The sequence below is a fragment of the Mustela nivalis genome (assembly GCF_964662115.1).
Source record: "Mustela nivalis genome assembly, chromosome: 6".
In the NCBI taxonomy this organism is placed as follows: Eukaryota; Metazoa; Chordata; class Mammalia; order Carnivora; family Mustelidae; genus Mustela; species Mustela nivalis.
The window spans coordinates 46,627,166-46,653,431 of record NC_139025.1 but is presented as its reverse complement, the minus strand read 5'-3'; the positions used below and the strand labels follow the sequence as shown (position 1 = coordinate 46,653,431).

The 26,266-nt window shown below is 42.1% G+C and overlaps 1 protein-coding gene and 1 long non-coding RNA gene across 2 annotated transcripts; one reads left to right on the top strand and one right to left on the bottom strand.

Moving 5' to 3' along the window:
- Nucleotides 1-3,949: 3,949 nt before the first annotated feature.
- On the bottom strand, nt 3,950-12,196 carry LOC309866987. The gene is made up of 2 exons (XR_014312903.1): nt 12,107-12,196; nt 3,950-10,770 (listed from the first exon to the last, which is right to left on the bottom strand). It is a non-coding gene; the product is annotated as an uncharacterized lncRNA (long non-coding RNA).
- Nucleotides 10,786-25,364, top strand: PTGER2 (prostaglandin E receptor 2). Its single transcript, XM_082735191.1, has 3 exons — nt 10,786-10,896; nt 11,472-12,361; nt 24,382-25,364. Exons 2-3 carry the CDS (start codon nt 11,519-11,521, stop codon nt 24,601-24,603), a joined length of 1,065 nt encoding a protein of 354 aa, XP_082591317.1. The 5' UTR covers nt 10,786-10,896; nt 11,472-11,518; the 3' UTR covers nt 24,604-25,364.
- Nucleotides 25,365-26,266: the final 902 nt, after the last annotated feature.

Below are 26,266 nucleotides of genomic sequence, written 5' to 3'. Positions count from 1 at the left end.
CAGGGCCTCATTATTCACTCAACACATATTTATTGAGTGCTAACTATATGCCAGATACAGTTCTAATCTTTGGAACACACCAGTGAAGTAAAGAGAAAAAGAACACTTCCCTCTAGGAACTGATATTCTATCAGAGGGAGGCACTTAATAAGCAAAACCCCGTAGATAACTAAGTTGTGTGGTTAATTATAGTCAATAAGGGCTGGGGAAAAGAGGAAACAGAAGTCAGCAGTGATCTTGTAGAATTTTCCTTTAACACAAATATGACTAAAACCGTATGTGACACTTTTTATTTTTTAAAATATGTATGTATGTATGTATCTAAGAGAGAGAGAGAGAGCAAAAGAGAGAACACAAGCAGGGGGGAGGAGATAGAAGGAGAAGCAGACACCCCACTGAGCAGGGAGCTGGACACAGGACTTGATCCCAGGAACCTGGGATCATGACCTGAGCCAAAGGCAGATGCTTAGCTGACTGAGTCACCCAGGTGCACCGTGACAATAGTATTTAATGTCAAATCCTAGGATATGTCTATATGTCCCTGTAAAATAAAAATGAGTCACATTTTCATCTGCAATCCTACTTGAGTCCATATTTTTCTCCCTCCTGTTTCTCTTGGATTTGATGTGAGGAAACTGCAGGAAAGAAAATGTAGAAACTCAGGAGAAAGGATGGTGAAGAGGTGGCATTTCATGGTTTGTGATACTTAGTATTGGGTTTTGGGCACTGGTAACAGAAATAGAAGTGACCAGACCTCTAGGGCATAAGCTAACTCATTTTTCACTTCTTTTTAAAACTATGTCAAGTATTTTCTGGCAGTGGCAGAACTCAAAGAATGATAGCATGGTCAAGGACTAGAATTTTCTATAGGTAATGCTTTTTGTTTTAATCTTAAAGAAAATAGGAGGAGTTAAGATGGTGGAGGAGTAGGGGACCCTAAGCGTTCTTCATCCCTTGAACATAGCTAGATAAATATCAAATCATTCTAAACACCAAAGAAATCAATCTGAGGACTGAGAGACTAAAACTGCAAGTCTGTAAGTACAATCATGGAAGTTAGGAACAATGGACAGTTGATTTGGGGGAGATAAGAGCTGCAGGGGCTGCAGAAAGGAGGGTGCCTGCTTCAGAGACTACCATAAGTTATCCTAAACAGCAGAACATAAAATCTGAAGTTTTAGAAGTCCACCACTGCCGTGTTGTGCCTAGCTTAGCAATGTTCCTATGGGGAAGGAGAGTAGAGACCTAGGAGCAGACAGTGTGGTCTGAGGATCCCCTGGTTCCCACAGGGAGAAAAGGTTCCCTTACTTGGAGTGCATTTGGGAGCAGTAGCAAATCCTCTCTGGAGACAGAAGAATGGATGGTGCCAACATGCTGTACTGTTCCCAGGCATAGAAGCGAGGATGCTGGCTGAGAGCAGAGAATCCTGGTGCACCTTTCTGCTCTGCTTTGCCATAAACTCTGAACCACTGGGAAGTTGTGCAACTACTTTCCTGGGACAGGCTGGCAAATGGAAAAAGTGTGGCCAGACGCTACCCCAGAGAATCAGCCCATGACCTCGCCACATGAATCCCTAAAATTTGTTGAGTTTAGAAACCCAGCCAAGTACCTGAGATTAAACAAGGAGTACTGTACAGCCTGGCAGGCTGACAGCTCAAACACAGAAATGGTGAAGACAGGGACGCAAGAGGGGAGATTGTTTGCTCTTCTGTGAGGGCTTCTTGAAGAGTGGCAGGTGCGAGCTCTCCTTTCCAGGCTGAGAAGGTGGAGTCATACCATTTTGCCCTCTGCCCACCAGCACTGACTACTTCATTGAGCTAAACAGCACCACCAAGTGGAGACCAGAGCTACTTACACCAAGCCCCTTGCTCAGACCAAGTCTACTGATCAGAGTGCTATAAAGCGTCAGCTCTAGAGGAAATGGGATCTAGCTTCCTTTTCCTTTTTCTTTTTTAACTTTTTAAATTTTATTTTCATCTTTTTAAAAGATTTCATTTATTCATTTATTTGTCAGAGAGAGAAAGAGCGAGAGAGAGAGCGTGCACAAGCAGGCAGAGCAGCAGGCATAGGCAGAGAAGGAAGCAGGTTCCCTGCTGAGCAAGGACATGGTACTCAATTCCAGGACCCCAGGATCATGACCTGAGCCAAAGGCAGTGGCTTAACCCACTGAGCCAACCAAGTGTCCCTATTTTCATTTTTTTAATGTATATATATTTTTTACTTTTATTTTTTGGGTCTAGCTTCTTTTAACAAGCAAAGCAACACACTTAGGATCTAGCTTTTCTTTTTTTTTTGTCCTGGACAAAATAATGAGATGGAGACATTCACCCGTAAAGAAAGAACAGGACATAGAAGTTATAGGCAGGGATTTAATCAATACAGATATAAGTAAGATGTCTGAACTGGAATTTAAAACAACAATTATAAGGATACTGGCTGGGTTTGAAAAAAGCATAGAAGACATTAGAGAATACCACACTGCAGATAAAGAAGAAATAAAGTCTAGTCAGACTAAAATTAAAAATGCTATAACTAAGATGCAAACCTGAATGGATCCTATAAAAATGAGGATGGATAAAGAAGAACAAATCAGTGATATAGAAAATTAAAATTATGGAGAATAATGAAGCTGAAAAGAGGAGGGAAAGAAAGGTATTAGATCACAAAGGTAGACTTAGGGAACTCAGCAACTTCTTAAAATGTAATAGCATAGGCATCATAGGAGTCCCAGAAGATGAAGAGAGAAAGGAGGCAGAAGATTTATTTGAGCAAATCATAGCCAAAAACTTCCCTAATCTGGGGAAGGACACAGTCCTCAAACTCCAAAAAGTACAGAGGCCTCCTATTAAATTCAACAAAAGCTGGTGATCACCAAGACATATCATAGTCAAATTCACAAACTACACAAACAAGGGAAGACTCCTGAGAGCAGCAATGGAAAAAAAAAGTCCTTAACCTGCAAAGGAAGACAGACCAGGTTTTCAGAAGATCTGTCCACAGAACCTTGCATTATATATTGTAATGCTACAATATATTCACAGTGCTGAATGGGAAAAATGTGCACCCAAGAATACTTTATCAAGCAAGGCAGTCATTTAGAATAAAAGGAGAGATAAAGAGTTTACCAGCCAAACAAAAACTAAACCAGCCCTGCAAGAAATATTAAAGGAGACTCTTTGAGTGGGGGAAAAAGACCAAAAACAGCAGAGACTAGAAAGGAACAGAGAACAACACCAGAACCACCAACTTTATAGGTAACAATTTAGTGGCACTAAATTCATGTCTATCAATAATCACCCTGAATGTAAATGGGCTAAATCATCCAGTCAAAAAACACAGGATGGGGCACCTGATGACTTACTTGTTTGAGCATCCAAATCTTGATTTTGGCTCAGGTTTTGACCTCAGGGCCATGGGATCAAGCCCCCCATTGGGCTCTGCACTCAGTGCAGCAACTGCTTCTCTCTCTCCCTCCCCCTCTATCCCTTCCTCTCTATCCCTCCCCCTGCTTTCTCTCTCTCATACACACTCTTAAATAAACAAATAAATAAAATCTTTAATAAAATAAATGCATACTTTCCTTAAAAATAGAATATTTTCATTTAAAAAAAGACAAAAGTATAAGATTGGATTTTTAAAAAAAAGACCCATCTATATGCTGCTTATGAGAGATTCATTTTAGACCTAAAGACACCTGCGAGTGAAGGGATGGAGAGTCATCTATCATGCTAATGGACATCAAAAGAAATCCAGAGGGGCGCCTGGGTGGCTCAGTGGGTTAAAGCCTCTGCCTTCGGCTCGGGTCATGGTCCCAGGGTTCTGGGATAGAGCCCTGCATCGGGCTCTCTGTTCGGTGGGGAGCCTGCTTCCTCCTCTCTCTATCTCTCTCTCTGCCTGCCTCTCTGCCTACTTGTGATCTCTGTCAAATAAATAAATAAATAATTTAAAAAAAAAAAAAAGGAAAAAAAAAAAAAGAAGTCCAGAGTAGCCACCCTTATATCAGAGAAACTCAATTTTAAAACAAGACTGCAAGAAGAGTTGAGAAAGGGCATTATATCATAATAAAGGGGTCTATCCACCAAGAAAATCTAACAATTGTAAATATTTATGCCCCCAACTTGGGAGCACCCAAATATATAAAACAATAACAAACATAAAGAAACTCATTGATAATACAATCATAGTAGGGGACTTTAACACCCTACTTGCAGTAATGGACAGATCATCTAAGCAGAAAATCAACAAGGAAGCAATACCTTTGAATGATACACTGCCAGATGGACTTAACAGATATATTCAGAACATTTCATCCTAAAGTAGCAGAATACACATTCTTTTCCAGTGCACATGGGACACTCTCTAGAATAGATCACATACTAGGTCACAAATCAGGATTCAACAAGAACAAAAAGATTGAGATCATACCATGCATATTTTCAGACCACAAGACTATGAAACTTGAAGTCAACCACAAGAAAATGTGGAAAGACCTCAAATACATGGAGGTTAAAAAACATCTACTAAAGAATGAATAGGTTAATCAGGAAATTAAAGAAGGACTAAAGAAGTATATGGAAGCAAATAAAATGAAAACACAATGGTCTAAAACCTTTGGGATACAGAAAAGGCAGTCTTAAAAGGGAAATATATTGCAAAACAGGCCTACCTCAAGAAGCAAGAAAAGTCTCAAATACAAAAACCTAAACTTACACCTAAAGGAGCTAGAAGATGAATAGCAAATGAGGCCTGAAGCCAGCAGAAGAAGGAAAATTATAAAGATTAGAGCAGATATAAACAATTTGGGAACAAATAAATGAAAAAACTCCAACAGATTAAGGAAATGAAGAGATGGTTCTTTGAAAGAATTTATAACATTGATAAACCCCTACCCAGACGTATCACAAAGAAAAGTGAAAGGGCAAAAATAAATAAAATTGTGAATGAAAGAGGAGAGATCATAACCAACACCACAGAAAATTACCAAAAAATCACAAGAGAATATTATGAAAAAATATATGACAACAAGTTGGGCAATCTGGAAGAAATGGACAAATTCATAGAAACATACAAACTGCCAAAACTGAAACAGGAAGAAATAGAAAATTGGGGAAGACTTATAACCAGTAAAGAAATTAAGTCAGTAATAAAAAATCTCCCAACAAACAAAAGTCCAGGACCAGATGGCTTCCCTGGGGAATTCTATCAGACATTTAAAGAAGAGCTTGTGTCCTTATCAAATTGTTCCAAAAAATAGAAATGGGAGGAAAATTTCCAAATTTCTTCTTTAAGGCTAGCATTACCTTGATTCTAAAACCAGACAAAGACCCCACCATAAAGGAGAACTATAGGCCAATATTTCTGATGAACATGAATGTAAAAATTCTCAAAAAGATACTAGCAAGTTGAATCTGGCAGTACATTAAAAGAATTATTCACCATGACCAAGTGGGGTTTATTCCTGGGTTGCATGGATGGCTCAACACTCACAAATCAATCAATGTGATACATCACTATAATAAAAGAAAGGATAAGAATTTTATGATCCGTTCAATAGATGCAGAAAAAGCATTTGACAAAAATACAGCATCACTTCTTGCTAAAAAAACAAAAAACAAAAAAAACCATAAAACCTCAACAGAGTTGGGATAGGTAGAACATGTTGCAACATCGTAAAGGCCATATACAAAAGACCTACAGCTAATATTATTCTCAATGGGGAAAAACTAAGAGCTTTTCCTCTGTGGTCAGGAATAAGACTGGATGTCCACTGTCATTATTACTATTTAACATAATACTGGAAGTCTTCCCTCAGCAATTAGACAACAGAAGTGATGGGACTTAAGAAGTGTACTTGTGATGAGAACCGGGTGGTGTATGGTAGAGTGTTGAATCATTATATTGCACCAGAAACTAATATAACACTGTATGTTAACTACCTGGAATTTAAATAAAAACTTTAAAACAACAACAACAACAAAGCAATCTGACTCTAGAACCCTTGCTCTTCAAACTATACTCTGCTGTCTCAGTAAATATATGCCTTAATAAATTGTTGTTGAGTGAGTAAATAAATGGAGTATAGATTTCCAGAAATGCAATTTATGGACCTCAGAGTATGAGCATTTTTTATGCCTTTAATGCATATTGCAGTATAAGCTATTCAATATGCTTTTAATTTTTTTAAAAAGATAGTATGGAAAATTTTACATATAATATCATAGCTGTGAAAACAAAGGTGCATAGAAGAAAAATTGAAAGAAACACATCAAGATGTTAAGAGTGGTCATATTTAATGGGTACACATTCATGGGTGACTTTTTTCTTGCTTCTAATTTTTCCAAAATTTCTGTAATGCGTTTTTACTTTATACAAACACATTGAATAAATATAGCTTGATTTTTCTGTTATATGTGCTTTTCTGCCTATAGTTGGTTTTGAAAGCAAACCTTTCTAAGTAAAGATAATTTTCATGGCTATATTGGGTTCTTTGTTCTCTATCAATCTTAAAAAGGAAATTAGAATCATAGGCAATTTGCCTTCCTGACATTATTGGAAAAATTCATTTAATCTAACCCCTGGTGCTAGTAAGCATTTCTGATAGTTCCCATCTAAGGACAAAAGAACTATTGTACTCCTACATCCGTTTGCAAAGCACTTTTTATTGACTGGTTTTGCAAAGACTTTATCAAATTGTTTCTCAAACAATCCTATGATGTTGTAATAAGTCCCACAAAGACTTGGATATACACACACCTACGTGAAGGCAAATGTTATAATTTGATATATTAACCTATGTGTTTTATTGCCCAGTACTTGCTGGTAGTCCAGCCCTTTCCCTAGTTCTAGCAACAGGGAAAGGACAGTGTAACAGAACACAGGTGTCAGTGTTTGGCATAAGACTTTTGAAAGATTAGGCATAAAGGAGACCTCGATAGAGCAAAGAGACAAGAAAGAGCAAAGTAGTCCCACTTCTTCCCCATCTGGGTCCACAGGCTGCAAAGGGGGGAAGGTGAAGTCCAAGCCAACAAGAGAGCTTCAAATGTTAACAAAGGAGTGTCCTGGATAGTGTGGCTCTGCACCCCAGATCCCAGAGAAGTTTGAGGGATCTGAGGGAAGAGAAAACCCATGCTTTGCTTCATGGGTAAAAACAGAACAAGCCTCATATGGTATGGGAAGAGTGAGAATATTTCCAATGAGCATAAATATAATGATGACAAGGAAAGAAAGGTGACCAGATGTGATTAGTCCTTAAGCGCACTCTTTCTTCTGCCAACTCCAAGTTGCTGTAAATTTTAGTTCTAGAATTTCCATTCAGTTCTTTTTTATAGTTTCTGTTTCTCTACTAAGATTCTGTACCTACCCACTTAACCCTTAATTTTTTTTTAACCTAGTCTCAAAATTGGCTTTTATTGACTGCATTTTGGGTTGGATTTTTTTTAATTTTTTTTAATTTTTTTACTTTTTTATTTCCAGCTTTATGAGAGAGGGACTTCCTGACAATGGTAGTATCAGAATTGGGTTAAGGGATGACAAAAATCTAATGTCAAAGCAGTCACTTGAAGTAGGGCAGGGCATCATCTTGTTAGAAATGGTGCAAAATATGTGATGATCTCCAATCTTCAAATAAGGATAGTTACAAAACCCTTATGGAAATATAAGAATATATCTCCAATCTTCTCCAGTCTTAGACAACTGGCAAGACCTGCCCACTTATTCGACAGTAGAACTGGAAGAGGATTTAAAACATTAGGATCTAACTCCCTGCTTTCTGCCAAGAAAGACAGTTTCCTCCAATGATTAACTTTTTCTAAATAAAAAGCAGCTTTCTTGAATTTCCTAACATAAAGGTAACACATATTTATAGGAAAATCAGCCAAAACAGGCAGGCATAAAGAAGAAATTACTACTAACATTTTGCTGAACATCCTTTGAGATGCTGCTCTGTGCAAATATTTATGCATATAATTTTAAATGAATGAAATAATAAACATGATTTTAACTCAATATGTGGTAAAGATTATTATCAAGAAATACAGAGACACATCATCCTTTTTAATGACTATATATTCCCTTGCATGGGTTGTACCAAAATTTATTAAACCAGCCCTTTAGGGAATGACATTTAGTTCTAGATTCTTAGAATAATGAACATTTTTCCTGTTCTGTGTCTGTGTGTGTATGAGACAACTTTGTGTATTTTCCAGATTATGTCTCCTTCAGGCAGTACACTTCTATAACATTATTTCTGGGTCAAAGCATATTCAAAGTTTGTGATAATTAATAAACCATTCTTACCAGAAAGGTTGTACCCACACTCACACTTCCATCAACAGCGAGCCCCTTTCTCTCCCTTTGGTCATACTGGATATGTGTAATCCTTTCAAAATTTATCAATACGTCAGGCAAACAGTAACATCTAAATTGTGTTGAGTGACTTGCCAATGAGCACTAATGCTCATTGAGGATGGGTATTGTGCTGAGTGCTCCCTTCTGGCCTTAGATGGACAGTGCGTGCAATATGCAGAGATCTGTAATGTAAATGAGATGGTCTGGGCTCCACACTCCTAGCTTTGCACTACCTTTGTGTATCCTTGGGTAAGATACTCAACTTTCCTGAGTGTCAGTTTCTTGAGCTGCAAATGAAAAACTCGGAATGGGTGTTCTTGCACTTCCTCTCTGGCTGTAACAGGGGGTAGACGTGAGTTCACTGCAAGATCTGCAGCAGACACTGCTGGCTGACTAACCCAATGCCACTCCCAGCCCCTTCTCCCCGGCCTGCCTCTACTCTGGAAGAAGCCGGAAATGTTCAATAGCCTCCTTTGGAGCTAAGGAGTGGCCATGTTACCAAATTCTGGCTAATGAGACACGAAGGGAAGGCTATGAGGGTACTTCTGGAAAAGCAGCTTTTCTGATGAAAGAAACAGGCACAAGAGAGAGCAAGCTCACAGTGGCTGTGTCTTTCTCATGCTCTGCTTTCCGTGCAGACTTGATGCCTGGACCTGTGGGGCATGCGGTAGCTTTATACTGAGTGAACTCAGCTGAACAGGATCTGTGCTTCAGAATCCTGGCCAGTTTCAAGGCTAACATTAGCCACAAGAGAAGTGTTGTATGAGACTGAGAAGGCATCAGGGAAGCAGCAGCCATGGTTTTCATGCTCTGAAGGACAATGCAGGGCTCCAGACACGGTGATAACTCTGGTACATTGTCACTGATCTGCCAGCTCACCTTGCTGATATGAGGCAGCACGTGGGCTCCCGCTGCCATCAGATCTCCTTCAGCTTCTCTGCATCCTAAGCCAAGTGCAAGTGTAGCCCCATGAAGGGTGCCAGCTTCTCCCACAATACACTTGCATTATCAAGGTCAGAGGTAGTAAGAGAGACACACAAATCTGTTCTGTCTTTGAAGATTCTAGTTGTTCATGAATTCTAGTTTAGCCCTGTAGGTCTCAAGCCTGTACGTGCTTTCATCCACAACCAGCTTTCTACCCTGACCACCATTCGGTCTGACCTATGGTAACTTCCGGTTCGGTCAGGGCTAGACAGCAAACAGCTTTGCATGGCCTTCTCCAGGAGCTCCCACAATCATGTAGTGTCTAATGCATCACTCTCCAATAGAGCTTCTGTGATGACAGAAGTGTTTTGTATATGAGCTGCCCAATATGATAGCCACTAATCACATGCATATGGCTACTGAGCGCTTGAAGTGTACCTAGTGCAACTGAGAAACTACACTGTTAATTTTGACTCATCTAAATTTAAACTGCCACCTGTGGCTGGTGGCTATCATATTGAAGAGTGCAGGTCTAGTGCCTAATAATAAATCTTTCATTCTTCATCACGTACAGTGGTTCTGTTTCTCTGGTTGCATCCTGACCCATCTGAGCAGTGACTGGTGACTACACAAGGAAGGACATGTAGACAGCATGCTAGGTATGAAAGGCTAGAGATCAGAAAGAGACTGGTTCTCTGGGAGGCTCAGCCACCTGTGACTGTTGAACTTCTTATATGAGAAAAGTAGACTCCCTTTGAACTTGCCCTGTTGGGAGCCTCATCTCCATTCCAGTCCCCAGGCTAGAGTTATCAAGGTGAGCTAAAATATTCATGGAGAGCAAGCAGGCTGTGGTAAGATGTGCTCTTCAGCACCTAATGTTTTCGGGATTCCACCATGAGGACTTTTACCCCTTGCTTATTCCCTATGCGGATCCTTCCATCTCCCAGTTCTTCCTCCTTCCCCACGTGAATATGACTTTCCTGACACAATGCAGTTACCCCCCTTTTGTCTGTCACACTGGATTTTGTTTGTTCAAACAGTTTTAAACACCAGCCCATTTTCAGGAGTCTGCAATTGTGACAGTGGGGGTGGCGGACAACCACTTTTGTCAGCTCTAGTTTCTAAAACTGTCCACTTACTAATAAGCTTTAGGAGGAATCTGTCTTTCCAGATGTGCTCTGCACCGTTAACCTGAAAGAATTAATCCTGAGCAAGAGCTTCTTTCAAGACTGTGCTTGACGAGAGTACAATGAGCAATGATTTCAAGCTGTGTTCACAAACAATTCTACACACAAGGAACATTTCTTTTTCTTTCTTTTCTGGCTTGCTTAAACAAGTGGTTATCCGTTATGGTGTTGACATAGGAAAAGGCGAAATGCTGGCAACCGAATCAAAGCAGCAGGGCAACAGACAGCTCAGCGGCAAAGTTTGGTTCCTTGGACAACCAGGCGAGCTTTTCACTTCCTCCTAATTTGGGTCCCGCCCTCTAAGTTGATCTTCCTGAGAATGTCAAAAGAAAGAGAAAAGAACATATTGGTCCAACTGCACGCGGTCTTTGGTGCTTGTTGCTCCAAATACTTATACTCATCTTCCAGGATAGGGTCCTTCTAACTTCTCTATCGTTTGGTGAGTCACTTTGCTATCCTGTTGTTGCCTTCGGTGAATTCTGCGCACACCCCACAAGTGCCCCGCACTCCCTCCCGGCCCTCTGCTGGGGCTAAACGCGTCCTAGCCAAGGTCGGCGGCCGCGCGGCTTCCAGCTCCCAATCCCGAGGGAACGGATCAGGGAGAGGAGGGGGACACCCCGGGGTCCGCGCTCCCGCCCTTTCTTCTCTCACTCCCGGACGAGGGACTCGCGGTGCTCCCAAGGGGAGTGCGCGCGGTCCACTTGGGTAGCTGGAGGGCGCTAGCCCCTGGCGCTGTGACCCGACGTCTGGGTCCAACCCCGGGCGGGTGCGGAAGCGGTGACGGCTGCCCCGCGGTGCGGGCTCCCGGCAGAGGTGGGTGCGGATCAGCTGCGGAGGCCGGAGCGCCGCCCGGATGCTGCAGCCTAGTGGTGGCCTCTCCGAGAGCACCGCGAGCCCTGGGGCCGAGTCCGCCCTGGGCGCGCAGGGGGCCGGAAGGGGGCTGTGGACTTGGGTCCCTCCTCCTTTCCCTCAGCTTCTCGGAGCGCTCCTGCTCTCAGACCCTCCTCCTCCCAGGTACGAGCCGCGAGAGGAGGGCGCATCTCTCCTCCCGGCACTCCACCATGGGCAATATCTCCGAAGACTCCTCGCGGGAGGACTGCAAGTCTCTGCAGTCGCTCCCCTCCGGCGAAAGCCCGGCCATCAGCTCGGTGATGTTCTCGGCCGGGGTGCTGGGGAACCTCATCGCGCTGGCGCTGCTGGCGCGCCGCTGGCGGGGGGACGCGGGACGCAGCGCAGGACGCGGGAACTCTATCTCCCTGTTCCACGTGTTGGTGACAGAGCTGGTGTTCACCGACCTGCTTGGGACCTGCCTCATCAGCCCGGTGGTGCTGGCTTCCTACGCTCGGAACCAGACCTTGGTGGCCCTGGCGCCTGAGCGCCGCGTGTGTATCTACTTCGCCTTCGCCATGACCTTCTTCAGCTTGGCCACTATGCTCATGCTCTTCGCCATGGCCCTGGAGCGCTACCTATCCATCGGGCACCCCTACTTCTACCAGCGCTGGGTCACGCGCCGAGGCGGCCTGGCGGTGCTGCCCACCATCTACACGGTATCTCTGATCTTTTGCTCCCTGCCGCTGCTGGATCCAGAGAAGTACGTCCAGTACTGCCCTGGGACGTGGTGCTTCATCCAGCACAGCCAGACCACGTACCTGCAGCTCTACGCCACCGTGCTGCTGCTCCTCATCGTCGCGGTGCTCGCCTGCAACTTCAGTGTCATCCTCAACCTCATCCGCATGCACCGTCGGAGCAGGAGAAGTCGCTGCGGACCCTCCTTGGGCAGCTGCCGGGACGGCCCTGGGACCCGCAGGAGAGGGGAAAGGGTGTCCATGGCGGAGGAGACGGACCACCTCATTCTCCTGGCTATTATGACCATCACCTTTGCGGTCTGCTCCTTGCCTTTCACGGTAAGTTAACTCGCTTCCTTCCCGCAGCCCCGCTCCGAGCAGCCTTCTCACTCTCTACCCTCTGCCTCCCACACTTTCCACCGTCTTACCTTTGCAATTTGTAAAACCACGTTCTGATTCTTGAGGTCTAGAGCCTTCTCCTCTCGCTTCTCACCTTTGTCCCACTTCCTTCCTCCCCTAACCTTTGGTGGCTCTGTGCTAGTGTTTCTCACACCTAGTATAGCCCCCCTGAGATGGATCCTTGACCCTCCACTAAGCCAGCCCAGACCCCCAGCCTAGAGTTAAAAGGGGGAGAGGGATAGGTCGCTGTCCGCCTCTGCCAGACTGGCTTCTGCCTGAGGAGAGGCAGGCCCTTCCACCTGTGGATGGGTATCAGCTACAGCTTGACTTCCCTGGGCTACAGTTCACCTCTAGGTGTTCTCCACCCATTGGTGCGAACTCTCCGTGCTTTCGCCTTCTCCCAACACAAAAGGTGGTACCCAACACCCAACCTTCCAACTGCCATTCTCGCCCTAGGTGAGAAACATCCCTGTTGGTAAGTTTAGAGCATTCATTACTTGTCCTAAAAGTTCAACAATCACAGACTTTACAAGTTTCCCAATTTACATATTAGGAGCATAACCCTTTGGGGCCATGTGGACATTATATTATGTCCATAATGATAATTAAAGGGAAAGATGGTTGCTTGGAGAAACCCCTTGCCGAACTCTTGCAATTCCTCTAAAGGACACATTTGTACTTCCTTATGAAATATCCTCTTCATATCACTATCAGATATATCTATAGGTGTTCTTCACCTTATAGCCATGCATTTGCTGAGCACAAAGCCAGATACAGGAATGGCTGGTCCATCTTGGGGATGGGAGAGTTAAGCACATCCAGCTTGTTCTGTGACCCAGCAAGCCAGAGGCTGCCCCAGGGAACTGAAGACAGGAGCCCAGGTTTGGGAATGGCTGCTGTCTTAGTCTGGGGCAAGCTTAGCTGTTAGTTCTGTGATGCTATGAACTGGAGCCTCCCCAGGTGTAACGCAGGTAACAGAGCCCCAGATGTGTCTGAGCATGGCCCCCTACCAGAAGCTGGGGAGGAGGAGTCTTGGTAGTCCCGCTTCCCGCTCTTCAAAAGAATAAGACTGACTAACAGGGAGTAAGCAGTTGGCAGTGATTCCCTCCTGCCACAGTCTTGGAGAAAAGAAAGAGATAGTCAGTGCCTACGTTACCAGGTCTGACCGTAGAAACTAAAGAAGTAACTTTTTCCTCACTTTTGGCCTCCATCACTGTTGATTATCTTCATATGCTCCTCCTGGGGGGGAAAGGACACTTGTCCTCCTAAATGAACTGATTCATAACCATGTTCTCTTCTCCCTGGTCCCCATTGTCCTCACACTCCTACCCCATTCTCTGTCAGGGCAGAAGCTGGTCTGAATCCATAAGGACAGGAAGGTACCCCCTTATGAAAGGAGGTAGCACTATGGGACCCCGCCTCTTCCATTCCACCCTGAACTGGGGCATTTGTACAGCAGAAGGGCTGTGATGACCAGCATGACTTCTATGCATTTATTTTACTAGTAGAAACTTTTGATGTCAGGGGTTAAATCAACTTTTTTGGGTCAGGACAAAGACGCAGAACCTGTATCTATGAGAGAATAAGCATTTCCAGTTCCACTAAACAACTTAGAATCCAACGTAGAGGCCATAAATGCCTTCTGAGTTGGGCAGTGCTGGTCTTAGCCTGATGAGAATCGGGAAATCAGTTCTTGGAGTCTCATCTGTGATTTCTGAGTGTGTATTTAAAAATACCCCATAGGGCTCCGAGGGGACCACAGACTTGTGAACAGGGTTATTATTCCCTAAGCTCTTTAGAAGAAGAGAACAGGAGGAAAAGATCTTTCCTTTGATCATGACTAACCCATTGCATAAATATATTATCAAATGTAGAGGCAGTGATTTTCAACAGGTTCTCCTGTTTTCAGGTAAATTTGCCTTTTATCATGGGAACTCAGTCATTGCTATATGTTGATTTTCAAGTCTTCCTGTGTAAACACACACACACACACACACACACACTTACATGAATATTTATTCTCCTCCTTTATTTACTATTAAGGGAAGCTCCAGAGTTGCCAAATGGAAGGGGCTTAGAGCTAGAAGTCTGGTTAGAAGGAGTAGGGTAGTAGGAGGTTTGCTTTGAAGCTGTATTTTTATTCAGATTGTCTATTTATGGCTTGAGGACACCAGATGAAGATTATGAGGGCCCCTTATGATAGTGGCATTGACACCCTCACCAAATATTATCCGTATTTGCTTCTGAATGTATGCATGGCAAAGATTCTCAAAAAGTAAAGGAAAAGCCTAGAGTGAACATAATCAGAAAGCCAGACATGCTCATCCTTGCCTTGGGGCTAACATGACATATTATCTAGATGCAGAATGGGTAACTCACCAGGTCCCAAATAGATATTTGAACTGTACCCTGAAGTTGTCTTTTAGTAAGGAAATTTACACCGACCATTGACTAATTTTACTTTGTCAATAAATTACTGGCACTTGTTAGAAAATTTCATTTACATGGCACTTTAAACCTTATAAAATGCTATAGTATCCTGATTTTTGCTATCTCCTGGAGAGCTTATCTGATGATTCCAAAGTCATAGCTACCATTTGGTGCATTCATTCTGCTATTTCAGAATGCTTGCCATGGGTGCTCGGGGAGGGGCACTTTCCCCTCATGTCCTTTTCGTCTTTTTGGTCTACATGAAAATTGTGTAGAAATGGCCCATACCCATCTCCCACACAAGGCAGGAATAATTTTCATACATCCTAACTGGGATGCTGTTAGACAAGGCAAAGACTTGTGGTTGTCTTCAGAAATTCTCCTGTTTCTCCAACAGAACATACGCAGTCCAACAAAAGTACAGTTGAGCCACATATGGGATTTTAAATATTCTATTAGCCAAACAACAAAAAATAAAAAGAAACATAATCTTCTTCAAAAAGAAACGGTAAAAATTCATCAATATCTTTTATTAAGCCAGTATATATCAAAATGTAATCACTGTAAAGTGATTATTAATGAGCTATTACAACTAATTGACTTCCTAGTTCCCAGAAAGTGCTAGCAATCTACTCTATCTCTGTCTGTTTCTTCCTTAGGATTACAGAACTGCTTTCTATGTCCCTCGAAAAGTAGGCCACATCACTGGCCCAGGAAAGAGGAGATTTCACAGCTGTGTACCCAGTGGGGCACCAGCCTTTTTCAGCACTCCAGTAGTGAGGGAAGGAGGAGAGTGGGGAATTTAAGAAACCTGGATATAATCGTGTCAATGTTATCCCAAGGAAGGGCAGGTTAGAATGACTGCTTCCTCCAGTCCCAGTCTAGGACTTCCAATGTTTGGCAGTAAAAACTATCAAAATGGAAAATACCAGCACCCTGGGATGAAGTCAAATTTAAACTTCAAATATCATTATTATCAACATCAAAATGGCTAATATTTTGAGTGCTAATTTTTTTTATACACTAACCCATTATCTCCACAACAACCTGCAAAATAGATGGTACTGCTGTTTCTTTTTTACAGATGAGGCCAATAATGCCCTGGGTCCCCCAGTTAGTGATCACTGGAGCTGGGGTTCAAAGCCAGACAGTTTAAAAATGCAGAGCCTGTCCTCTTAGCCACAGTACTAACAGAGGGAAAAGTACTTCTTTCAGGGGAAATGTGTTAAAATAGTAACCCAAGATTTCACAAAGGAATGGCGAGGATGTTATAAATTATCTGGATCACTTTGTTTTGATTCCAACTTGTTAGCTTTTTTTTTTTTTTTTTTTTGAGAGAGAGAGAGAGAAAGAGAGAGAGAGAGAGAGCTTGTGTACACACACCCCAATGGGGTGGGGGAGGAGCAGAAATGGAAAGTATCCCAAGCCGACTCTGGGCTGAAGGGTGGGGAGCCCAAGAAGCTCTATCCCACAACCCTGAGATCATGACCTGAGCCAAAATGCTCAACTAACTGAGCCCCCCACGGGCCCCCCACCTTATTCAGTTTAAAAATAAAATGGCAAAGACCTTTTTTCCATCCCGATCAAGGGACCTGAGCTGGGGCCAAGTGTGCGGTTCCTTTTTTCTTCTCCACAGTCCTATGAATTGAAAGGCTGAGACCGAGATTGAAGGAGATTGGCTAATATAAATGCTGGTCTAAATTAAGAAATAATCAGATTACCCCTCACATAAAATCTTCTGTTGGTACACATAAAACATTTCTTATGCTATTAAAAAAAAAGTATGTTGTGGTTAGGAAATGGCATTATTTTGGCTGCCCAATATGAAATCATGCATGGAACCAACAACATACTCCAAACTGTTTATGAACTAATGAGATAGTGTATAAATTAATGAATTCCTCCTTATGTTGATCAGCTGTTGCCATCATTTCACAGGGATAAATAGAAACTTTCTTCCTGAAATGGAACAGAACACAGAAAATACATCAGACCTCTATTCTTGCCTCAGATACTGTTTGTGTTTTAATTTTCAACGCATGTCAAATTGCTTGGTTCCTACTTTGCCAAGAGCTGTGGACAGCTGCTGGTCATTTTAAACTGCTTTCTCCTTGCCATTAGAATATTTTATTCAGTTCTAAAATTTCAAAAGTGAACTATTGGCTCATTCTAAAATTGTCTTCCTCTTTAGAAATTCTTTAGGGCTATAATTTCTAGGCAAATCTGATTATTAGAAATATGATCTTCAAAATACAGAACAAACTCAAGTAAATAGTTCTGGAGTTTCCTGTTCATTCCTGGAACTTTTCACATAAAATGTAACGTGAATGGGAATTGTAAAACATATAAATTTGTTGATTACGTACATGCAAAATACCACAGTTCTAGTAGGGATAAAAGAGGAATTCAGAATTCTTCATGTATAACCACAGTGAATTTGCTGGTAATATTTTAAGTTATATCCATGAACTACTGGAAACCCCTTTATCATTTCTGCATCACCAGTGATATGCTTGGGCATTGGTGAAATGATTTTAAAGCAAGTGACTTTTAAGAGAACATTCCTCTATATGAGTGCTTTCATTCGACACCTTTTCCTTTGCCTTTGTAAAATGGTGGTTGTGAGTAAAGACCCAGTTACACTCAGTTTTTAAAATTTAGACAGCAAGAACCATAGTCCTTTTCCCCCCAAAAAAGCTGTGCATTATGTCTACACCATTGATCAAGTCGTTCATCACTGCTATTTCAGATGATTAAGGCCAAGTCCTCAGCTTAAAGAAAAACAGCTTTTAGGGATGGTGTATTTCTTTTTTTGGCATGTCAAGAACTCATCACAGTATTAAGTTAAAAATAAAGGGGGTGCCTAGTTTGCTCAATCGGTTAGCGTCTACCTTTGGCTCAGGCCATGATCTTGGGGTCCTGGGTCCCACATCAGGTTCCCTGCTCAGTGGGGAATCTGCATTCCTCCTCTCCCTCTGTGCCTCCCCACTTGTGTTCTCTCTCTCTCTCTCATAAATAAATAAAATCTTTTTTTTTTTTTTTTTTTTTTTTAAAGAATGGAATGGAATAGGATAGGATAGGATAGAAATGGTAAGGAACTGATGATCTCCAGAGATACGGTGCTTAGGAGACAAGTCTCTTTCCGCCTAAAGGTTTAAGACCCAGTTAATCTGCAACTTTGTCTGCTCAGTTTCCATTAGCATCTCCTGTCCTCTATTTGGTACTTTCTGACCACAAAACCCCATCCTTATCTTGAGCTCACATCCACTGTGCTTCAGTCTATATGACCAAGATATAACAAGCTTCATTTTTCTCAGATATATTTGTTGCCTAAAATTGTCCCCCTCTAACAGAATGCTAGACTGAAGTCATCTGCAGTTAGGACACATGGGGGATGGGAAGGGCCACGAATAGGGAAAGTGCATTGCGGAAGGCCAGAACTTCCCATGGACAAAGCTTCCTCTTATACTCCACAGACAGCACTTGGATCACTTTGAAATCATTTGTAAAATCTTGCCTTCTGGGGAGGGTCCATCGTGCTCATCATTTTTTTCAAAGAATTAAGAGTCATTACCCTGGAATATACAAGCCCAGAACTCTAAACTTTAGCATTAACTCTCTTATGTCCAGCCCTGGGATCACCTGAAGCACAAGGCAGGGAACACTCTTAAGTATCAGAGCCCTATCCATGCCCCAGTCTTTTTTTCCAAAAGGACAGAGGCTCCTGTTCCCTCCACCACAAAGCACCTGGGATTTGAGGGAAGGGATGTCTTTAAAACCTCATATACCTGGAAAATACTGTCCCCACAAGTTTTATGTTAAAAAAAAAATTTTTTTTTATCTATAGCAGACAACCAAGTTTTTTTTTTTTTTAAAGATTTTATTTATTTACTTGAGAGAGAGACAGTGAGAGAGAGCATGAACGAGGAGAAGGTCAGAGAGAGAAGCAGACTCCCCATGGAGCTGGGAGCCCGATGCGGGACTCGATCCCGAGACTCCAGGATCATGACCTGAGCTGAAGGCAGTCGTCCAACCAACTGAGCCACCCAGGCGTCCCCACCCAAGTTTTTAAAGAATGGATCATATGGGGACGCCTGGGTGGCTCAGTTGGTTACATGTCAGCCTTCCACTCAGGTCATGATCCCAGGGTCCTGGGATTGAGCCCTGCATCTGGCTCTCTGCTCAGTAGGGAGCCTGCTTCTCCCTCTCCCTCTATTCCTCCCCGTGTTTGTGCTTTATCTCTGTCAAATAAATAAACAAAATCTTAAAGAAAAAAAAAAAAAAGAATGGATTCTATAAAGCCATAGCCAGGCCACCTGAATGTCTTTCACAAGGCAGGTAAACATATGATAATCTGTGCCTGCAATTTAACTGTGCAAAGTGTGAAGGAGAGAGGGGGTGCCAGGGTGGCTCAGTCGATTGAGCATCCAAATCTTCATTAAGACTATTAAATCACTGGGCGCCTGGGTGGCTCAGTGGGTTAAAGCCTCTGCCTTCGGCTCAGGTTATGATCCCAGGGTCCTGGGATCAAGTCCTGCATCGGGCTCTCTGCTCAGCAGGGAGCCTGCTTCCTCCTCTCTCTCTGCCTGCCTCTCTGCCTGCTTGTGATCTCTCTGTCAAATAAATAAAATCTTTAAAAAAAAAAAAAGACTGATAAATCGCTGACCTCTACCTCTGAAACTAATAATATATCACGTTAATTAATTGAATTTAAATTAAAAATGCAAGTGAAAAATTTAAAAATAATGTCTTAGTAAACATCCAATGCATTTACACACACATATAAATTATACATGTGAAGCACCATGCAGACATTTATTATGTAGATTACAAAAAAATGTGTGAAGGAAAGAAGAGTCCTAAAGAAAGACAAGTAGATATAGCCATGGTTTTTAAATCGATAAACAGGAACAGTCATACCCACAAACCTTTGTGACACCTTTGCAAAAAGGGCTCTTACTAAACCATAGTCAGTTAGTGGTGAACTTCATGTGAGACTTTACATCACAGGCTTTTTTTTTTTTTTTTTAAGATTTAATTAATTTATTTGAGAGACAGCACAGCAATGGGAGCAACAGAAGGAGAGGAAGAAGCAGGCTCCCCACTAAGCATCAAGCCTCCAGACAAGGGCCGTGATTGTAGGACAGCTTGATCCCAAGACTCCAGGATCATGACCTGAGCTGAAGGCAGACGCTTAACCGACTGAGCCACCCAGGTGCCCCACATTGCAGGCTTTTTATGTAGATGGTGGCAGAGAGTGTATTGCTTAAAAGGAAAGTTCTGGTCCCACTTCTTGAGCGTGGTTCTGTGACTTCCCTACTTACCTGGAGTGTGATTCGGGGCATGGTAACTAATATTCTAGGCCCTGATTTCCTCCTTTCTAAAACAGGAATAACAGTATTTTGCAAGTTGGTGTAAGAATTAAACAATAAGACCTACAAATTGCTTAGCTCCGTGCCTGGCACACGTAGGCCTTTTTTTTTTTTTTTTTTTTTTTTTTTTAAGATTTTATGTATTTATTTGACAGAGAGAAATCACAAGTAGTGGAGAGGCAGGCAGAGAGAGAGAGGGAAGCAGGCTCCCTGCTGAGCAAAGAGCCCGATGCGGGACTCGATCCCAGGACCCTGAGATCGTGACCTGAGCCACCCAGGCGCCCCCATGTAGGCCTTTAGTAAATTTTCACTGCTCTCTTCATAGGGTTCCATTTCCAAAGGAAAATCATATGACATATTAATAACCAGAAACTGGATTCTGCAAGCTCAAAGTCATTTGTTTGACCAGGCCTAAGTGGGTCTTTTGATTTTAAGTGTGATAAGTGAATAATTTAAACTGTTTCTGGTGTTGGGTAAAGGTTCTAAAACAGAGGTTTTCAGCCTTGGCTGCACGTTGGAATCACCCAGGTTGATTTAAAACCTTTGCTACCCATGTTCCAGCCCAGATTAATTAAATCAGAGTCTCTGGGGGTGGGAGCAAGCCATCAGAGTAGTCTTAACAATCCTCAGGTGATTTCAATGAACAACCAAATAGGGTTCTCATTTGTTTTAACATACAGATGGAATTGCATTAACAGTAGGGAAGTAGCTCAGAAGAACTAAAGTCCTTCTGAGGAGGAGGAAGAGGAGGAGGACACAGTACCACAATGGCTTTCCACGGGAGTCTGAAAGGATTCTTTCTATAGAAGATGAATCTAAAGGACACTGAGTTTCATCCAGATCACTTTGTAGGTATTAAAACAAACTCTCTATTCTTAGCAAAGCCCTACAGAGCAAGGCTGTCCTAAGAAATTAGGAGACCAATGCCTTATCCATTAGGCTACTGGGGCAAGGCTATCCTAAGAAATGAAAACTCACTTGACTTGTGTAGCTTTTTCTCATAGCAAATTAGTGTACGCAAGAACATGTATAAATTCTATCAGCCTCTGAGGCTGATTTCCAGAATATCACTGAATGTTGCTAATTAATTGACCTCTCAGTTGTGTCAGCCTTTACTTAAAACCTAGGATCAGCTGGAGGGAGAGGGAAATGTGGAGTTATGGATTAATGGGTATAGGGTTTCAGTTTGGGGTGATGAAAACAGGTTCTGGAGGTGGATGGTGGTGAGCCAGTGAGGGGCAGCCACAAAAGGAGCACAGGAGAGGCTCGGGAAAATAAAGTTTATTCTACTCACAGGTCCTAGGAGCAGGAAGCACTGCAAGACCAAGGCCACAAGGGAAAATAGTAGCGTAGGTCAGGAGGCAGAAGGAGGAGGAGCAGAAAGACAGCTTGGGCCTCTACCAAAGAATATTGCCTCCTGGGATATAGGACCCGATGAAGGGGGGCGGGGGGGGGGGGTGTGTGTCTGGCTTGGTTACTTTGCATATCAAAGGGCTGCTTTAGGCAAGCACTTCCCTGTCTCCTAAGAATGTAGCCCTGATAATACATTATATATATACACACATATATATATGTGTGTGTGTGTGTATATATATATACACACACACAGACACACACACACACACATAAAGAATGTAGCCCTGGGGAGGGGCAATCTCTTCACAGCCAGAAAGCTTTTGAGATGTCAAAACACAAAAATAAAATAAAAAACATAGACAATATAGTTGCACAACAATATAAATGTACTTAATGCCACTGATGATACACTTGAAAATGGTTAAAATGGAAGATTTTATGGTAGGTATATTTTACAATTAAAAACAATCCCAGGGGGTGCCTGGCTGGCTCAGTTGGTGAAGGGTCTGCCTTCAGCTAAGGTCATGATCCCAGGAGCCTGGGCTCAGCAGGAATTCTGCTTCTCCCTCTGTTTGTGCTCCTCTCTCTGTCAAACAAATAAATAAAATCTCTAAAAACGAATAAATAAATAAATAAAAACTCAGGATCCACAGTATCAAAAATGGTGGACTCTAGGCAAGAGACAAGAACCAAAGGGAAAACATGGGGAGGTAGGAGAAGACAAAACTTACACGAGGAACTTCAAGGGTCAATTTCCCAGTGTCAAAGAAGAAATGGGCTTCTACAAAATCTTGACAACCTCCTGAAATGCAAATTTTAAGCATTTCTAAAAATTACCCAGCATAGTGGTTGAAAAGGAAAAGAAACAAATAGCACAGAATTGCTTCATCCTCTAAAACCATTTTTCACTTCTCATTGCTCTGTCACCCTTTAACGAGATCAGGAACTATGATACCATAGAGGTCATTTACCAATGAAAACCTGACTCATCTCCACGTGTGACACCGGAGTGCTGAGCCTTCTCCCTATTGCCCAGTATGGCTGGCCAGTTCACTGTCATCGTACGCTGTGGCAAAGCTTGACCATAAATTCCCCTGAAGACTTTTTCTCCAACAGAGTGTCAGTTGTATGTGTGTGTGGTAACGAATATACTTGAATCTATCAGACTTCTGTATGCTCTCATCCCGAATAGCTAAACTCCCAGATCGCTTCTTAGATATACCATATAAGTAAGTATTGTATACTTCTCAGCCAAAATAGTTTGGCTGACAAGAAAATGATTGCTTCCTTGCATGTTCCCCCCTAACTTTCCTCTTTTCTGCATCATCAGGGAAATTCGCCATTCCTTCTTCTTTTTCCTTGCTGATGTGCCAAGCCTTTCCTCCACTCCCTATTCCAAGATTCTCTGGCATAAACACCTATGGCTGCCAAACCTTCCCGCTCTTGTCCTAACATAAGCAACCCGAAGATGACTACTCTTCTCCCTCCCTGCAATGCGCTTTGTATATCCAGTTGCCAGATGTCTGCAGAATAAGTACCAGGGGGAAAGGAAATAAACCATTCCTTTTTCTGGCAAAGGAGTGTGGAGGAATGAAGTCGTAGCTCTCTAAGGCACAGGTTCCCACGGCTAAGAAAGTCCCTAGAGCATTACAAAGAAATTGGTTTCAAAGATTGTGTATGAGGGGCACCTGGTGGCTCAGTCGGTTAAGCATCTGCCTTCAGCTCAGGTCAGGATTCCAGGGCCCTGGGATGGAGCCCTGAGTCCAGCTCCCTGCTCAGTGGGGAGTCTGCTTCTCCTCCCTCTCCCCCCAACCCCTACTCCTATGCTCTCACTCTCTCTTTCTCTGTGTATCTCAAATCTTAAAAAAAAAAAAAAAAAAAAAAAAAAAGACTGGGAGTTATTTCCATTTATTTTCCTCTTTCTGTAAGCTGTGTAATGTTTGATCTTTATCGAGCATGTACTTTTCTCTTCCTTTCAATCTGACCAAAAAGCTGCATTGATCCCAAAATATATAAGGAATCACAAAATAGCTGGTATACCCATTTGAAAACAGCAGTCAGCGTGCAAAGATGTGTCAGGGCTCCAGTATTTGGGACATTGTTCTAAAGCCCTTTGTTCTAATACAGGCTATCTGAACATGGCCCATGGTTGAGCCCTTTACTAGTTCAAGGAAGTTGGAATTCATGTCCTGACTCTGCCAACTAAGCAGCTCTGGGAACTTGGGCAAGTCACCTAGCTTCTCTGCATGTTGGTGTCCTCACTGATAATCTGGAGGTTTGGACAATGTTGTGGGGTACTTACTGAGCAAGCACTGTTTTAATTTACGTACACATACTACTTCCTGTCATCCTCCCAACAAACCTAAGTAGGTACATTATCGCCCATTTTAAAGATGTAGAAACTGAGGCACAAAGAGTTTAGTTTTCTTTCCTGTGGTTCCAGAGCTATCCAGGATTGAAACCCAGGCAGTCCCACGTCCAGAACCCATGCTCTAGGTACCTTTTTTCACTGGACTGTGATAATTAAATCAGATTAAATATTTGGACGTAAATGTAACATACTGTTATTACCTCTCCTGAAGTTCACTTTCTCATCTGTCAAAAGGAGACAATACTTATATTTCACAGGTTTTGTCAGGAATAAGCATGGAAATCTACAGAGATTTCACTACCCATCTGTCACCACCCCTGGCCCACAAAAAAACCATTTTGCTCTTAAATCCTAAGAAATTGCACACACTCTAGGCCTGTCTATGGATGCAGTATAAAACTAATATCATTTTTCCTCTTTGCTTCTTACAGATTTTTGCATATATGGATCAAACCTCTTCCCAAAAAAACAAGTGGGACCTCCAAGCTCTTAGATTTTTATCCATCAATTCAATAATTGACCCTTGGGTCTTTGCCATCCTTAGGCCTCCTGTTCTGAGAATAATGCGTTCAGTCCTCTGTTGTCGGGTTTCATTAAGAACACGAGACGCAGCACAGACTTCCTGTTCTATACAGTCAAATGCCAATAAGTAGATTGACCTTCGCCGACAGTAGTTAAGAAGTGCTTCGTTAGCCAGCATCTGGAAGATCATTTTGAAATGGCTGCATGGAGAAATGAAAAAAGTAAGTTTACAAACCCTAATAAAACAGAGTGAACAAACCTTTCAGCAGCGGCTGGGGCTACAGAGGTGCTGACAAGGCACTTCATGGAAGTTGTCAGAAGGATCTGTAAAACCTGCCTTCAACGAGCAAGTCAAGGAGGTTGGTCTTTGGAGGAAAAACCAACCGCGTTCAGGATCGAGTTGCCTTTTGATTTAAACTTCCCCCTTGAGTGAGAAAGCATGTGGTTTTGAAATTTGTTTAAAACCCTAAATAGTTACAGTGTTTTCTATTTTAATCTTCTATGCTACTGCTGTTATAAACACGCAACCTGCAGTCAGACCAAATGAAACTTTGTGTGTCTCCTCTAGGAAGGCCATGTGTGGAAGCAGCTGAGACTGGTGTCTTGTGTTGCTTAACAAACCCTTTGTTTGGCCAATGAATTTGGAAATCACAGGCACTTTGTACCGTCCTATTTGTGTATGTGGGAGGTCTCTCTGGTCACCACGGTATTATGCGTGGAACAGTGGGCTCAGCTGGTTAACGTCACCGTTTCACTAGTCCTCTAGAAGCTGTGTGTCAAAGTATTAGGTATTTATTTTATAATGTCCATTGTGCTAAGGGTAATCAAGAACACTTCTGGAATTTTCCTCTCAACAAGAAATAATAGGCTATTAAAAGAGTTTTAATTCTGATTAATACTTTTCATTCTCTTTTCAGGGAGGGGAAATGTGGCCAAATATTAGAATTTAAAAAACTCTTCTATTGCTCATGTTGTGGCTGTGACTAATATCTACTTGATAATATGACTGTCTTGTAGCAAAACTCATGCATCTACATTTTTATCCAGGAAACACAGTTTGACTCATACTATATAGGAAATCATGCAATAGTGAGTCATATCTTAATATGTTTCTAAATCTAAACGTTTAGCATGGTGTAAGCCCAGCATCAAAATATTTCAGTGAATGTGTGCTTTTTAATCATCTTAGTTACTGTGTAAACTCATCTGAAATGTCAGGAAAATAAACTATGAAACAAAAATGGAAAATGGGATACTATTTGATGAATTCCCCCAAATAACAGTTTCTAGAGTAGATATAATATTGTTAATAAGAGAAAAGTGGAAAAAATATATTTATTTTGGCAGACAAGTTTGTAAAGTGTGGTTGTATTATAATTTAGATGTCAAAATATTCAGTATAGTACTTGGTATTAGAGCATTTTTTCTTTCCGTACAGCATGATCTTCCAAACAGTAGAACCACCTTATTTATTTATTTATTTATTTATTTTGCAGTGCATGTTATTACAGGATAGCTGTTATTAAAAAAAAAGAGAGAGAGAGAGATGCTAGTTTTTTCCAAGGTCTCATTGAATTGCTTACGCAAAACCATTTCCTATAAGTAGTTATCAAACTAGCTAATCACTTAAAGTGATTCCAAACCAATCCAGCATCAGACACAGTCTATGTCAAATCAGCTCTTATTTTTAAAAGAATAAATAAATGGTTTGTTTTTATACTAATTTAAACAAACCAGGCACAATTTAACTTAACTGAAATCTGGACATGTAAATAAATCTTCCCTGGACACAAG

Bases quoted from the DNA above. Each gene is read 5' to 3' on its own strand.
- PTGER2 (XM_082735191.1), top strand. From the start codon at position 11,519: ATGGGCAATATCTCCGAAGACTCCTCGCGGGAGGACTGCAAGTCTCTG. The intron at 12,362-24,381 runs GTAAGTTAACTC...TGCTTCTTACAG, and splicing joins TCTGCTCCTTGCCTTTCACG to ATTTTTGCATATATGGATCA.